Source organism: Oncorhynchus clarkii, chromosome 15 (assembly GCF_045791955.1).
Source record: "Oncorhynchus clarkii lewisi isolate Uvic-CL-2024 chromosome 15, UVic_Ocla_1.0, whole genome shotgun sequence".
Classification (NCBI taxonomy): domain Eukaryota; kingdom Metazoa; phylum Chordata; class Actinopteri; order Salmoniformes; family Salmonidae; genus Oncorhynchus; species Oncorhynchus clarkii.
The window spans coordinates 4,850,688-4,864,493 of NC_092161.1; the positions used below are offsets into that span (position 1 = coordinate 4,850,688).

Consider the following 13,806-nt stretch of genomic DNA (forward strand, 5'->3'; position numbering starts at 1 on the left):
CAGTCTACCAGGGAGGCATTGTGTTCTCTCTGAAAGGGACCAGTCTACCAGGGAGGCATTGTGTCCTCTGTGAAGGGAAACAGTCTATCAGAGGGGCATTGTGTCCCCTGTGAAGGGGACCAGTCTATCAGGGAGGCATTGTGTCCTCTGTGAAGGGAAACAGTCTATCAGAGGGGCATTGTGTCCTTTGTGAGGCGTTGTGTCCTCTGTGGAGGGAGCAGTCTACCAGGGAGGCATTGTGTTCTCTGTGAAGGGAAACAGTTTATCAGGGAGGCATTGTGTCCTCTGTGAAAGGTTTACAGTCTATCAGGGAGTTATTGTGTCCTCTGTGAGGCGTTGTGTCCTCTGTGAAGGGACCAGTCTACCAGGGAGGCATTGTGTTCTCTGTGAAGGGAAACAGTCTATCAGAGGGGCATTGTGTCCCCTGTGAAGGGGACCAGTCTATCAGGGAGGCATTGTGTCCTCTGTGAAGGGAAACAGTCTATCAGAGGGGCATTGTGTCCTCTGTGAGGCGTTGTGTCCTCTGTGGAGGGAGCAGTCTACCAGGGAGGCATTGTGTTCTCTGTGAAGGGAAACAGTCTATCAGAGGGGCATTGTGTCCTCTGTGAAGGGGGCCAGTTTACAAGGGAGGCATTGTGTCCTCTGTGAAGGGGAAACTGTCTATCAGCGAGGCATTGTGCTCTCTGTGAAGGGAAACAGTCTACCAGGGAGGCATTGTGTGTGTGTGTACTTGTGTGTGTGTGTGTGTGTGTGTGTGTGTGTGTGTGTATTTGTGTGTGTGTGTGTGTGTGTGGGGGGGTTGTTTTTTCCTGTACCTGTTGCATGTGGTCCCTTTGCACTGATCTCGTAGCTTAGTGTCACAGGTCACAAGCTGAGCTGCAACACAGAACACACAGAGCTGTCAAGCTAACTAGCTATTCACATCTGTATCACATAGAACACACAGACATGTCATGCTAACTAACTATTCACATCTGTATCACACAGAACACACAGACATGTCAAGCTAACTAGCTATTCACATCTGTATCACATAGAACACACAGACATGTCATGCTAACTAACTATTCACATCTGTATCACACAAAACACACAGAGCTGTCAAGCTAAATAGCTATTCACATCCGTAATACGCTGAACTGTCAAGCTAACTACTGTAGCTATTCACATCTGCATCACACTATACTGTTAAGCTAACTAGCTATTCACGTCTGTAGCACACAGCTGTCAAGCTAACTAGCTATTCACCTCTGTAGCACACAGCTGTCAAGCTAACTAGCTATTCACCTCTGTATCACACAGCTGTCAAGCTAACTAGGTATTCACGTCTGTAGCACACAGCTGTCAAGCTAACTAGGTATTCACGTCTGTAGCACACAGCTGTCAAGCTAACTAGCTATTCACATCTGTAGCACACAGCGGTCAAGCTAACTAGCTATTCGCATCTGTAGCACACAGCTGTCAAGCACATAGAATACACACAGTGCTTTCATCTGCCTGTCTTTGTGTTAAACAGCACTACAAGAGACAACATATAGGCTAGTGAGGTGTTTCTATTCTATGAGGTTTTTCTAGGTACAGATCTAGGATCAGCTTCACCTCCCCCAATCCTAAACTATTAGGGGAAAAATGCTAAACCGAACCAAGATTAGCGTCTAGGTAGTCTCGGAAAACCCAGGTCTAGGTATGGGAAATCACGTTGGATTTTCTTGGCTAATTAAGGGAGGGTGCTCTTCAGACAAACAACTTTCCCAACGAATCGCAAGTTTAGGAAGGCAGGGCTTGAAAATAATTCCCTCTGAAACATGACAGAGGTAGACACAATGCAGACGCAGATAGCTAGTCAGTGGTTGTAAGATTGTAATGCTAACGTCATGGCGCATGCAAACCACTCATTGAGATATCCTCCGCAAACTCCATCTAGCTAGTTATCGGGAATGTTTACGTGCTTCTACACTTGCATTGCTTGCTGTTTGGGGGTTTTAGGCTGGGTTTCTGTACAGCACCTTGTGACATCAGCTGATGTAAGAAGGGCTTTATAAATACATTTGATTGATTGATTGACATGAATGGATAGGGCTTTGGCTGGATGTATATGGTTGATATACAGTGGGTATACGGTTGATATAGGTGGGTATACGGTTGATATACAGAGGGTATACGGTTGATATACAGAGTATACAGTGGGTATACGGTTGATATAGGTGGGTATACGGTTGATATACAGTGGGTATACGGTTGATATACAGTGGGTATACGGTTGATATACAGTGGGTATACGGTTGATATACAGAGTATACAGTGGGTATACGGTTGATATAGGTGGGTATACGGTTGATATACAGTGGGTATACGGTTGATATAGGTGGGTATACGGTTGATATACAGTGGGTATACGGTTGATATACAGTGGATATACGGTTGATATACAGTGGATATACGGTTGATATAGGTGGGTATACGGTTGATATACAGTGGATATACGGTTGATATACAGTGGATATACGGTTGATATACAGTGGATATACGGTTGATATACAGTGGGTATACGGTTGATATACAGTGGATATACGGTTGATATAGGTGGGTATACGGTTGATATACAGTGGATATACAGTTGATATACAGTGGATATATGGTTGATATACAGTGGATATACGGTTGATATAGGTGGGTATACGGTTGATATACAGTGGGTATACGGTTGATATACAGTGGATATACGGTTGATATACAGTGGATATACGGTTGATATACAGTGAATGTACGGTTGATATACAGTGGATATACGGTTGATATACAGTGGGTATACGGTTGATATACAGTGGATATACGGTTGATATACAGTGGATATACGGTTGATATGCAGTGGGTATACGGTTGATATACAGTGGGTATACGGTTGATATACAGTGGATATACGGTTGATATACAGTGGATATACGGTTGATATACAGTGGGTATACGGTTGATATACAGTGGGGATACGGTTGATATACAGTGGATATACGGTTGATATACAGTGGGTATACGGTTGATATACAGTGGGTATACGGTTGATATACAGTGGATGTGCAAATTTACAGTAAAAGTAGGAATACAGTGCCCGTAAAAATGTATTTGCCCCCTTTCTAATTTTCTATGTTTGTAAATATTTTTTATATTGAATCTTAGCAGATCTTCACCCAAAACCTAATATTCGATAAAGTAAACCAGAGTTAACAAAATAACAATAACAATGTATAGCTAGCTATCTTATCTATTTAATGGGATCACGTGAATGCAACACCCAATCCTCCAGTGTGAAAGAGTAATTCCACCTTACACACAATATCAGGTTGTGTCAACTTTATCTGCAATTGCTGCAACCAAACTCTTCCTGTAGTTGTTTATCAGTCTCTCACATCACTGCGGAGGAATTTTGGCCCGCTCTTCCATACGGGAACTGCTTTATCTCAGCGACATTTGTGGGTTTTCGAGCACGAACTGCTCGTTTCAAGTCCTGCCACAACATCTCAATTAGGATTAGGTCTGAACTTCTGAAACGATTCCAAAAACTTCAAATGTGTTGCTTTTTTAAGCCATTTTAAGGTTCTTAGTGTAAAAGGCACCGTTTGGTTTTCGCCAGGCATAATGGGACCTGTGTCGCACAACCCCCCCCCCCCCCCCCAAAAAAAAAAATATGTATACTTTTTGATTAATATGTCCATAGAACATTCCAAAGTCTTGATGATCATCCAGGTGCTTTTTGCCAAACTGGAGTCAACTTCTTGGACGAGATGGGTTCCATTGGAGTAAAAAGTCTAACTCTGCATTCCACATTATTAAGAACCTCATACCAACGGTCACACCATAGCATTCCTGAAGTTGTCATAATTACTGTGTAAGTCTATGGGAAATGGGTGAGAACCATGAGCCCAGTAGGTTTTTACCTTTTACATTATCCAGAGCGCCTTACAGTTTGTGCATTCATCTTAAGACAGCAATGTGGGACAATCACATATCACAGGCATATAAAGTGCCCTTTTCCTCAAAAATGTAGCTGTCAGTAGAGTCAGAGTTGGAAAGGGGGGTGGGGGGGTCAAGTGCTGGTTTAGTGATTTTATTTTATTTTATTAAAAACATTTTGGGTGGGGGGGGGGGGGTCGAGGTGAGGAGGAGGATTATATAAGATTCTGTTTGAAGAGGTCGGGTTCCAGATGTTTTCAGAAGATGGGCAGGGACTCTGCTGTCCCTGTTTCAGGGGGAAGCTGGCTCCACCATTGGGGTGCCAGGACAGAGAAGAGCTTGGACTGGGCTGAGCGGGAGCTGCTCTCCTGTAGTACTACCCCTACAGAGTGCTGTTGAGGCTACTGTAGACCACTGCAAAACAGTCTGTTTTAATAAACGATTTAGTGACGTGAATATATTTAGTACAGTTTTATCTCAAAAGGATAACTATAATGTTTCACTATTTAAAAAAATAATAATTCACTGAGGATGGTCCCTCCCGTTCCTGATGAGCCTCCTCTGGTAGAACACGTCCTCCTTTTATTGGATTATTGGACTGCTCCGGAACCCCATCAGCCCAGTACAGCTGGAAGCTGGGACACCATCAGCCCAGTACAGCTGGAAGCCGGGACACCATCAGCCCAGTACAGCTGAAAGCTGGGACACCATCAGCCCTGTACAGCTGGAAGATGGGATACCATCAGCCCTGTGCAGCTGGAAGCTGGGACCCCATCAGCCCAGTACAGTTGGAAGCTGGGACACCATCAGCCCAGTACAGTTGGAAGCTGGGACACCATCAGCGCTGTACAGTTGGAAGCTGGGACACCATCCCTACCCCTGCACCCCTCCTCCCACCCTTCCGACCCCTGCACCCCTCCTCCCACCCTCCCTACCCCTTCACCCCTCCTCCAACCCTCCCACCCACCCTACCCCTTCACCCCTCCTCCCACCCTCCCACCCTCCCTACGCCTTCACCCCTCCTCCAACCCTCCCTACCCCTGCACCCCTCCTCCCACCCTCCCTACCCCTGCACCCCTCCTCCCACCATCCCTACCCCTGCAACCCTCCTCCCACCATCCCTACCCCTTCACCCCTCCTCCCACCATCCATACCCCTTCACCCCTCCTCCCACCCTCCCTACCCCTTCACCACTCCTCCCACCCTCTCTACCCCTCCTCCCTCCTCCAACCCTCCCACCCACCCTCCCTACCCCTGCACCCCTCCTCCCACCCTCCCTACCCCTTCACCCCTCCTCCAACCCTCCCACCCTCCCTTTCCCTGCACCCCTCCTCCCACCCTCCCTACCCCTGCACCCCTCCTTCCACCCTCCCTACCCCTTCACCCCTCCTCCCACCCTCCTTACCCCTGCACCCCTCCTCCCACCCTCCCTACCCCTGCACCCCTCCTTCCACCCTCCCTACCCCTTCACCCCTCCTCCCACCCTCCCTTTCCCTGCACCCCTCCTCCCACCCTCCCTACCCCTGCACCCCTCCTTCCACCCTCCCTACCCCTTCACCCCTCCTCCCACCCTCCCTACCCCTGCACCCCTCTTCCCACCCTCCCTACCCCTGCACCCCTCCTCCCACCCTCCCTACCCCTGCACCCCTCCTCCCACCCTCCCTACCCCTGCACCGCTCCTCCAACCCTCCACACCAACCCCCCCCAAAAACAGAACCTGTCCCCCCCATTTAGAGATGCAACCAGTTGAATGACATCTTACACATCTGCTGTGTATTGACCACCGCATTCCTCTCCCGCTCCTCTGGTGGGGGGGTGGAGGGGGGGGCGGGGGTCTTGGCCATAGGGGGGGACTTTGGCTGGGGGGCCCTTGGGCGTGGCTTCTGGGGGCTCCTGGGGGCCTCTGGTTCGATATAATTGTTTTCCTCGGTTTCCTCCCGAGATCTCTGCGACTCTGTAACTTTGTCTGGAGAGAGAGAGAGAGAGAGAGAGAGAGAGAGAGAGTGAGAGAGAGAGAGAGAGAGAGAGAGAGAGAGAGAGAGAGAGAGAGAGAGAGGCAGAAAGAGAGGCAGAAAGAGAGGCAGAAAGATAGGCAGAGAGAGAGAGAGAGAGAGAGAGAGAGGGAAAGAAGTAATACAATTTAACTCTGATTCTGAGGATATGTCCCAAATTACACCTCTATTCCCCATCTAGGGCATTCCTTTTGATGAGGGAGACCAGGCCCCTTAGGTCTCTGGTCAAAAGAAGTGTACTTTAAAGGGAATAAGTTGCCATTTGGGAATCATCCTGAACTGGACATAAAAAAAAGACAGTGTATTTGTGTAAACATGAGATAGTTATTGCAGTGTGTTCCAAGCCAACACACACCCCGACACTACACACACCCCGACACTACACACACCCTGACACTACACACACCCCGACACTACACACACCCTGATGCCACACACACCCCGACGCTACACACACCCTGATGCCACACACACCCCAACCCCGCAAACACACCTAACCACACACACACCTAACCACACACACAAACCAACACCACACACACACCTTTGTAGCAGAGGTTGTCCTTGCATCGTCCTCCATAGCTGGGGGGGCAGGCAGAGCAGGGGGTGCCGTGTTTATAGGGTGCATGACCCCACCAGTTCCCCCTGAGGTGACAGGTCAGAGGTCAAGGGTTAGTAGGACATAGGAGACAAGTCTGTTGTGTCTTCCTTTATTTGTCTCCTATCCTCTCCCCTTCCCTCACGTCTCATCTCCACTCCTCTTCTCCTCACTTCTACAGAATGAGTAGGAAGTAACCCCTAACTAACCCATTGAGTCAGTGGTAACCCTTAACTAGCCCATTGAGTCAGGTGTAACTCCTGACTAACCCTTAGAGTCAGGTGAAACCCCTAACTGACCCATTGAGTAGGGAGTTACCCATAACTAACCCATCGAGTAAGGAGTAATCCCTAACTAACCCGTAGAGTCAGGTGTAACCCTTAACTAACCCATCGAGTCAGGTGTAACCCCTAACTAACCCATTGAGTCAGGTGTAACCCCTACCTAACCCATCGAGTCAGGTGTAACCCCTAACTAACCCATTGAGTCAGGTGTAACCCCTAACTAACCAGTTGAGTCAGGTGTAACCCTTAACTAACCCATCGAGTCAGGTGTAACCCCTAACTAACCCGTTGAGTCAGGTGTAACCCCTAACTAACCCATCGAGTCAGGTGTAACCCCTAACTAACCCATTGAGTCAGGAGTAACCCCTACCTAACCCATCGAGTCAGGTGTAACCCCTAACTAACCCATCAAGTCAGGTGTAACCCCTAACTAACCCATCGAGTCAGGTGTCACCCCTAACTAACCCATTGAGTCAGGTGTAACCCCTACCTAACCCATAGAGTCAGGTATAACCCCTACCTAACCAATCGAGTCTGGTGTAACCCCTAACTAACCCATCGAGTCAGGTGTAACCCCTAAGTAACCCATCGAGTCAGGTGTAACTCCTACCTAACCCGTCGAGTCAGGTGTAACCCCTAACTAACTCGTTGAGTCAGGTGTAACCCCTAACTAACCCGTTGAGTCAAGTGTAACCTCTAACTAACCCATTGAGTCAGGTGTAACCCCTAACTAACCCATTGAGTCAGGTGTAACCCCTAACTAACCCATTGAGTCAGGTGTAACCCCTAACTAACCCATTGAGTCAGGTGTAACCCCTAACTAATCCATCGAGTCAGGTGTAACCCCTAACTAACCCATTGAGTCAGGTGTAACCCCTAACTAACCCATTGAGTCAGGTGTAACCTCTAACTAACCCATTGAGTCAGGTGTAACCCCTAACTAACCCATCGAGTCAGGTGTAACCCCTAACTAACCCATTGAGTCAGGTGTAACCCCTAACTAACCCGTTGAGTCAGGTGTAACCCCTAACTAACCCATTGAGTCAGGTGTAACCCCTTACTAACCCATCGAGTCAGGTGTAACTCCTACCTAACCCGTCGAGTCAGGTGTAACCCCTAACTAACTCGTTGAGTCAGGTGTAACCCCTAACTAACCCGTTGAGTCAAGTGTAACCTCTAACTAACCTATTGAGTCAGGTGTAACCCCTAACTAACCCATTGAGTCAGGTGTAACCCCTAACTAACCCATTGAGTCAGGTGTAACCCCTAACTAACCCGTTGAGTCAGGTGTAACCCCTAACTAACCCGTTGAGTCAGGTGTAACCCCTACCTAACCCATTGAGTCAGGTGTAACCCCTAACTAATCCATCGAGTCAGGTGTAACCCCTAACTAACCCATTGAGTCAGGTGTAACCCCTAACTAACCCATTGAGTCAGGTGTAACCTCTAACTAACCCATTGAGTCAGGTGTAACCCCTAACTAACCCATCGAGTCAGGTGTAACCCCTAACTAACCCATTGAGTCAGGTGTAACCCCTAACTAACCTGTTGAGTCAGGTGTAACCCCTAACTAACCCATTGAGTCAGGTGTAACCCCTTACTAACCCATCGAGTCAGGTGTAACTCCTACCTAACCCGTCGAGTCAGGTGTAACCCCTAACTAACTCGTTGAGTCAGGTGTAACCCCTAACTAACCCGTTGAATCAAGTGTAACCTCTAACTAACCTATTGAGTCAGGTGTAACCCCTAACTAACCCATTGAGTCAGGTGTAACCCCTAACTAACCCATTGAGTCAGGTGTAACCCCTAACTAACCCGTTGAGTCAGGTGTAACCCCTAACTAACTCGTTGAGTCAGGTGTAACCCCTAACTAACCCGTTGAGTCAAGTTTAACCTCTAACTAACCTATTGAGTCAGGTGTAACCCCTAACTAACCCATTGAGTCAGGTGTAACCCCTAACTAACCCATTGAGTCAGGTGTAACCCCTAACTAACCCGTTGAGTCAGGTGTAACCCCTAACTAACCCGTTGAGTCAGGTGTAACCCCTACCTAACCCATTGAGTCAGGTGTAACCCCTAACTAACCCATTGAGTCAGGTGTAACCCCTAACTAACCCATTGAGTCAGGTGTAACCCCTAACTAACCCGTTGAGTCAGGTGTAACCCCTACCTAACCCATCGAGTCAGGTGTAACCCTTAACTAACCCATTGAGTCAGGTGTAACCCCTAACTAACCCATTGAGTCAGGTGTAACTCCTATCTAAGGGTCTTACTTGGGTGAGTAGTTGCAGACCAGATAAACAGCTTTAGCCAAGTTCTGACCCCACACGTTCATGTTGTAGCAAATGTTGATGGCACAGCCTATCCTGCTGCTGGTGGCCCACACCAACTACACACACACACACACACACACACACACACACACACACACACACACACACACACACACACACACACACACACACACGCACACACACGCAGAGAGATCAGATGGCGCCCGACAAACATGTTAGCCTTGTTAAGTTAATTATGAGTTACAAGATTTTAAAATGGTACGTTTCCCACAATTTTCTGGCTTTTGGTTTGATCTGCTGCCTACCTGTGTGTAGTGGGTGCAGACGGGGCCGGAACATCTAAAGGGGCAGTAGGGGTCACATTCCTGGGGGTAAGGGAAGGAATAGTCCTTCACCTCATCATACCAGGCCTGCACATGGGAAGTAGGGGGGCGTGGCCTGGACACAGACATACACTGATAAATGTAACTTTTACAAGAACAGGAATATGTTTCAAATGGCACCCTATTCCCTATATAGTGCACTACTTTAGACCAGAGCCCTATGACACCCTATTCCCTATATAGTGCACTACTTCAGACCAGAGCCCTATGGAACCCTATTACCTATATAGTGCACTACTTTAGACCAGAGCCCTAAGACACCCTATTCCCTATATATAGTGCACTACTTTAGACCAGAGCCCTATTCCCTATATATAGTGCACTACTTTAGACCAGAGCCCTATTCCCTATATAGTGCACTACTTTAGACCAGAGCCCTATTCCCTATATAGTGCACTATTTTAGACCAGGACCAATAGGGAATAGGGTGTCATTTGGGACTCTGAGAGTTCTCATAGAAATACATTGGTTTTGTGTTTCATTACTCAATACAAACATACAATATAATATACTGAAAATATGTCTTTACGGGGATGCAATGTTGATGCTGCGCTGTCACATGTGAATACAGCAAACATCAATGTCATGTTTCATTTGTTCACTGATCAATCAATGAATCATTCAACCATGTCCATGTTTACCATCCCCAGTGCGCTCCCAGGTTCTGTCCTATCTGGGGGAGCAGACCAGCCGGACCGTGTTCCCAAAGACAAGTCTCAGCCCACTCCTCCGCCGTACGCTCTAACTCTGTATCCCACTCCTGCAGAGAGAGAGAGAGACAAGACAGGACACTGTTTACACAGGAAGCCCAGTTCTGATCTGCTTTTGACCAATCACATCAGATCGTTTCACATCAGATCTTTTTCAGAGTTGATCTGATTGGTCAAAGGTGAAAAATAAGATCATGAAATGAGTTTAAACACATCATTTGCGGACAACACTCCACAGAGTACAATGATGACAGCATAGCTATACTCTACAGAGAATACTGATGACAACATAGCTATACTCTACAGAGTACTGTATACTAGAGGTCGACCGATTAATTGGAATGGCCGATAAATTCCCAAAGATTGGAAAGCTGCCGCGGTCATCCCCCTCTTCAAAGGGGGTGACACTCTAGACCCAAACTGCTACAGACCTATATCTATCCTACCCTGTCATTCTAGGGTATTCGAAAGCCAAGTTAAAAAACAGATTACTGACCATTTCGAATCTCACCGTACCTTCTCCGCTATGCAATCTGGTTTCAGAGCTGGTCATGGGTGCACCTCAGCCACGCTCAAGGTCCTAAACAATATCTTAACCGCCATCGATAAGAGACAGTACTGAGCAGCTTTAATCATCGACCTGGCCAAGGCTTTCGACTCTGTCAATCACAACATTCTTATTGGCAGACCCAACAGCCTTGGTTTCTCAAATGATTGCCTCGCCCGGTTTACCAACTACTTCTCTGATAGAGTTCAGTGTGTCAAATCGGAGGGCCTGTTGTCTGGACCTCTTGACAGTCTCTATAGGGGGTGCCACAGGGTTCAATTCTCAGGCCGACTCTCTTTTCTGTATACATCAATGATGTTGCTCTTGCTGCTGGTGATTCTCTGATCCACCTCTACGCAGACGACACCATTCTGTATACTTCTGGCCCCTCCTTGGACACAGTGTTAACTAACCTCCAGACGAGCTTCAATGCCATACAACTCTCCTTCCGTGGCCTCCAACTGCTCTTAAACGCAAGTAAAACTAAATGCATGCTATTCAATCGATCACAGCCCACACCTGCCCGCCCGTCCTACTCTGGACGGCTCTGACTTAGAATACGTGGACAACTACAAATACCTAGGTGTCTGGTTAGACTGTAAACTCTGCTTCCAGACTCACATTAAGCATCTCCAATCCAAAATGAAACATTAAACAAGAGAGGGGTTTAGAGAGGAGAAAAGAGAGGGGACTAGAGAGGAGACAAGAGAGGGGTGTAGAGAGGGTTCTAGAGAGGGGACTAGAGATGGGTCTAGAGAGGGAACTAGAGAGGGAACTAGAGAGGGTACTAGAGAGGGGACTAGAGAGGAGTCTAGAGAGGGGTCTAGAGTTGGGTCTAGAGAGGGGACTAGAGAGGGGTCTAGAGAGGGGACTAGAGAGGGGACTAGAGAGGGTACTAGAGAGGGGTCTAGAGAGGGGTCTAGAGAGGGGACTAGAGAGGGTACTAGAGAGGGGTCTAGAGAGGGGTCTAGATAGGGGTCTAGAGAGGGGACTAGAGAGGGGACTATATAGGGGACTAGAGATGGGTCTAGAGAGTGGACTAGAGAGGGGACTAGATAGGGGTCTAGAGAGGGGACTAGAGAGGGGACTATATAGGGGACTAGAGAGGGGTCTAGAGAGGAGTCAAGAGAGGAGACAAGAGAGGAGACAAGACAGGAGACAAGAGAGGAGACTAGAGAAGGGACTAGACAGGGGACTAGAGAGGGGACGAGAGAAGGGGCTAGCGATTGGTCTCAGCCCAACTCTCTTTTAGTTAGCCCTTTTCTCCTCTGTTCTGCGTTATGAAATGCAAGTCTAGTCTGGTCAGAAGCCAAAAATATCAGGTTCCATTTCTGGGGTTTTGTGGGGGAATGTAGAAAACAGGTGATCATCTAACTGCGACATTGACCTACATTCTGACTACTTCCACAATGTATTTTTTAAACACATGTAGTTGTAATTATTTTAGAGTATGTGCGTTACTTCAAACGCACACCGTTACTTTCACCTTGAGTGTGGGAATCCCAATCCTGACATTTGTCGAAATTTTAGTGTGTGTATGTGTGTATGTGTGTGCATGTGTGTGTGCTTGTGTTTGTGTGTGTGTAAAGCTGGCTGAAGGTTTCAGAGCTTAAACATTTCACACATTCAGCTCTGGAAGTCCCACAGCACAGCCATCACTAACCCTTACTGTAAATCTACACCAATACCAGCCATCACTAACCCTTACCCCTACTGTAAATCTACACCAATACCAGCCATCACTACCCCTACTGTAAATCTACACCAATACCAGCCATCACTACCCCTACTGTAAATCTACACCAATACCAGCCATCACTAACCCTTACTGTAAATCTACACCAATTCCAGCCATCACTAACCCTTACCCCTACTGTAAATCTACACCAATACCAGCCATCACTAACCCTTACTGTAAATCTACACCAATACCAGCCATCACTAACCCTTACCCCTACTGTAAATCTACACCAATACCAGCCATCACTAACCCTGACCCGTACTGTAAATCTACACCAGTAACAGCCATCACTAACCCTTACCCCTACTGTAAATCTACACCAATACCAGCCATCACTAACCCTGACCCCTACTGTAAATCTACACCAATACCAGCCATCACTAACCCTTACCCCTACTGTAAATCTACACCAATACCAGCCATCCCTAACCCTGACCACTACTGTAAATCTACACCAATACCAGCCATTAATAACCCTTACCCCTACTGTAAATCTACACCAATACCAGCCATCACTAACCCTTACCCCTACTGTAAATCTACACCAATACCAGCCATCACTAACCCTTACCCCTACTGTAAATCTACACCAATACCAGCCATCACTAACCCTTACCCCTACTGTAAATCTACACCAATACCAGCGATCACTAACCCTGACCCCTACTGTAAATCTACACCAATACCAGCCATCACTAACCCTTACCCCTACTGTAAATCTACACCAATACCAGCCATCACTAACCCTTACCCCTACTGTAAATCTACACCAATACCAGCCATCACCAACCCTTACCCCTACTGTAAATCTACACCAAAACCAGCCATCACTAACCCTTACCCCTACTCTAAATCTAAACCAATACCAGCCATCACTAACCCTTACCCCTACTGTAAATCTACACCAATACCAGCCATCACTAACCCTGACCCCTACTGTAAATCTACACCAATACCAGGCTTTAAAATAAACCCCCACTTCCTTCCCTCAATCACGTCTCCCCAGAGACAACCTCTGTTCTCCACATTAGTCCTGAGTGTAACACCTGCCCAGCAACAGTAACTAACAGGATGTCTGGTGGGGCTGGATTAACTCTTTCATAGCAGAAAGTTGAAGACTCAAACAAAAATCCATCCCAAATGGCTCCCTATTCATTTATAATGTATTACTTTTGGCCAAGGGCCTATAGGTTCCCATAGTTCTCTGGTCACAAAATGGTGTACTATGTAGGACTTAGATGGACAGGTTGTTAGGTAAGGCCTGGGGGTTGCAATCCCAAATGGCACGC

The 13,806-nt window shown here is 47.3% G+C and overlaps 1 protein-coding gene across 1 annotated transcript in view; it reads right to left on the bottom strand.

Annotated features, from left to right (window-relative positions):
• Positions 1-13,806, bottom strand: part of LOC139366871 (cysteine-rich secretory protein LCCL domain-containing 1-like) — a 101,431-nt gene that overhangs the window by 17,241 nt on the left and 70,384 nt on the right. The window contains exons 3-8 of the mRNA XM_071104571.1: positions 10,161-10,279; positions 9,442-9,574; positions 9,116-9,231; positions 6,505-6,605; positions 5,711-5,914; positions 816-876 (exon numbers count right to left, since the gene is read on the bottom strand). Coding sequence (XP_070960672.1) covers positions 816-876; positions 5,711-5,914; positions 6,505-6,605; positions 9,116-9,231; positions 9,442-9,574; positions 10,161-10,279 — 734 coding nt within the window. The remainder of the gene's footprint in view (positions 1-815; positions 877-5,710; positions 5,915-6,504; positions 6,606-9,115; positions 9,232-9,441; positions 9,575-10,160; positions 10,280-13,806) is intronic.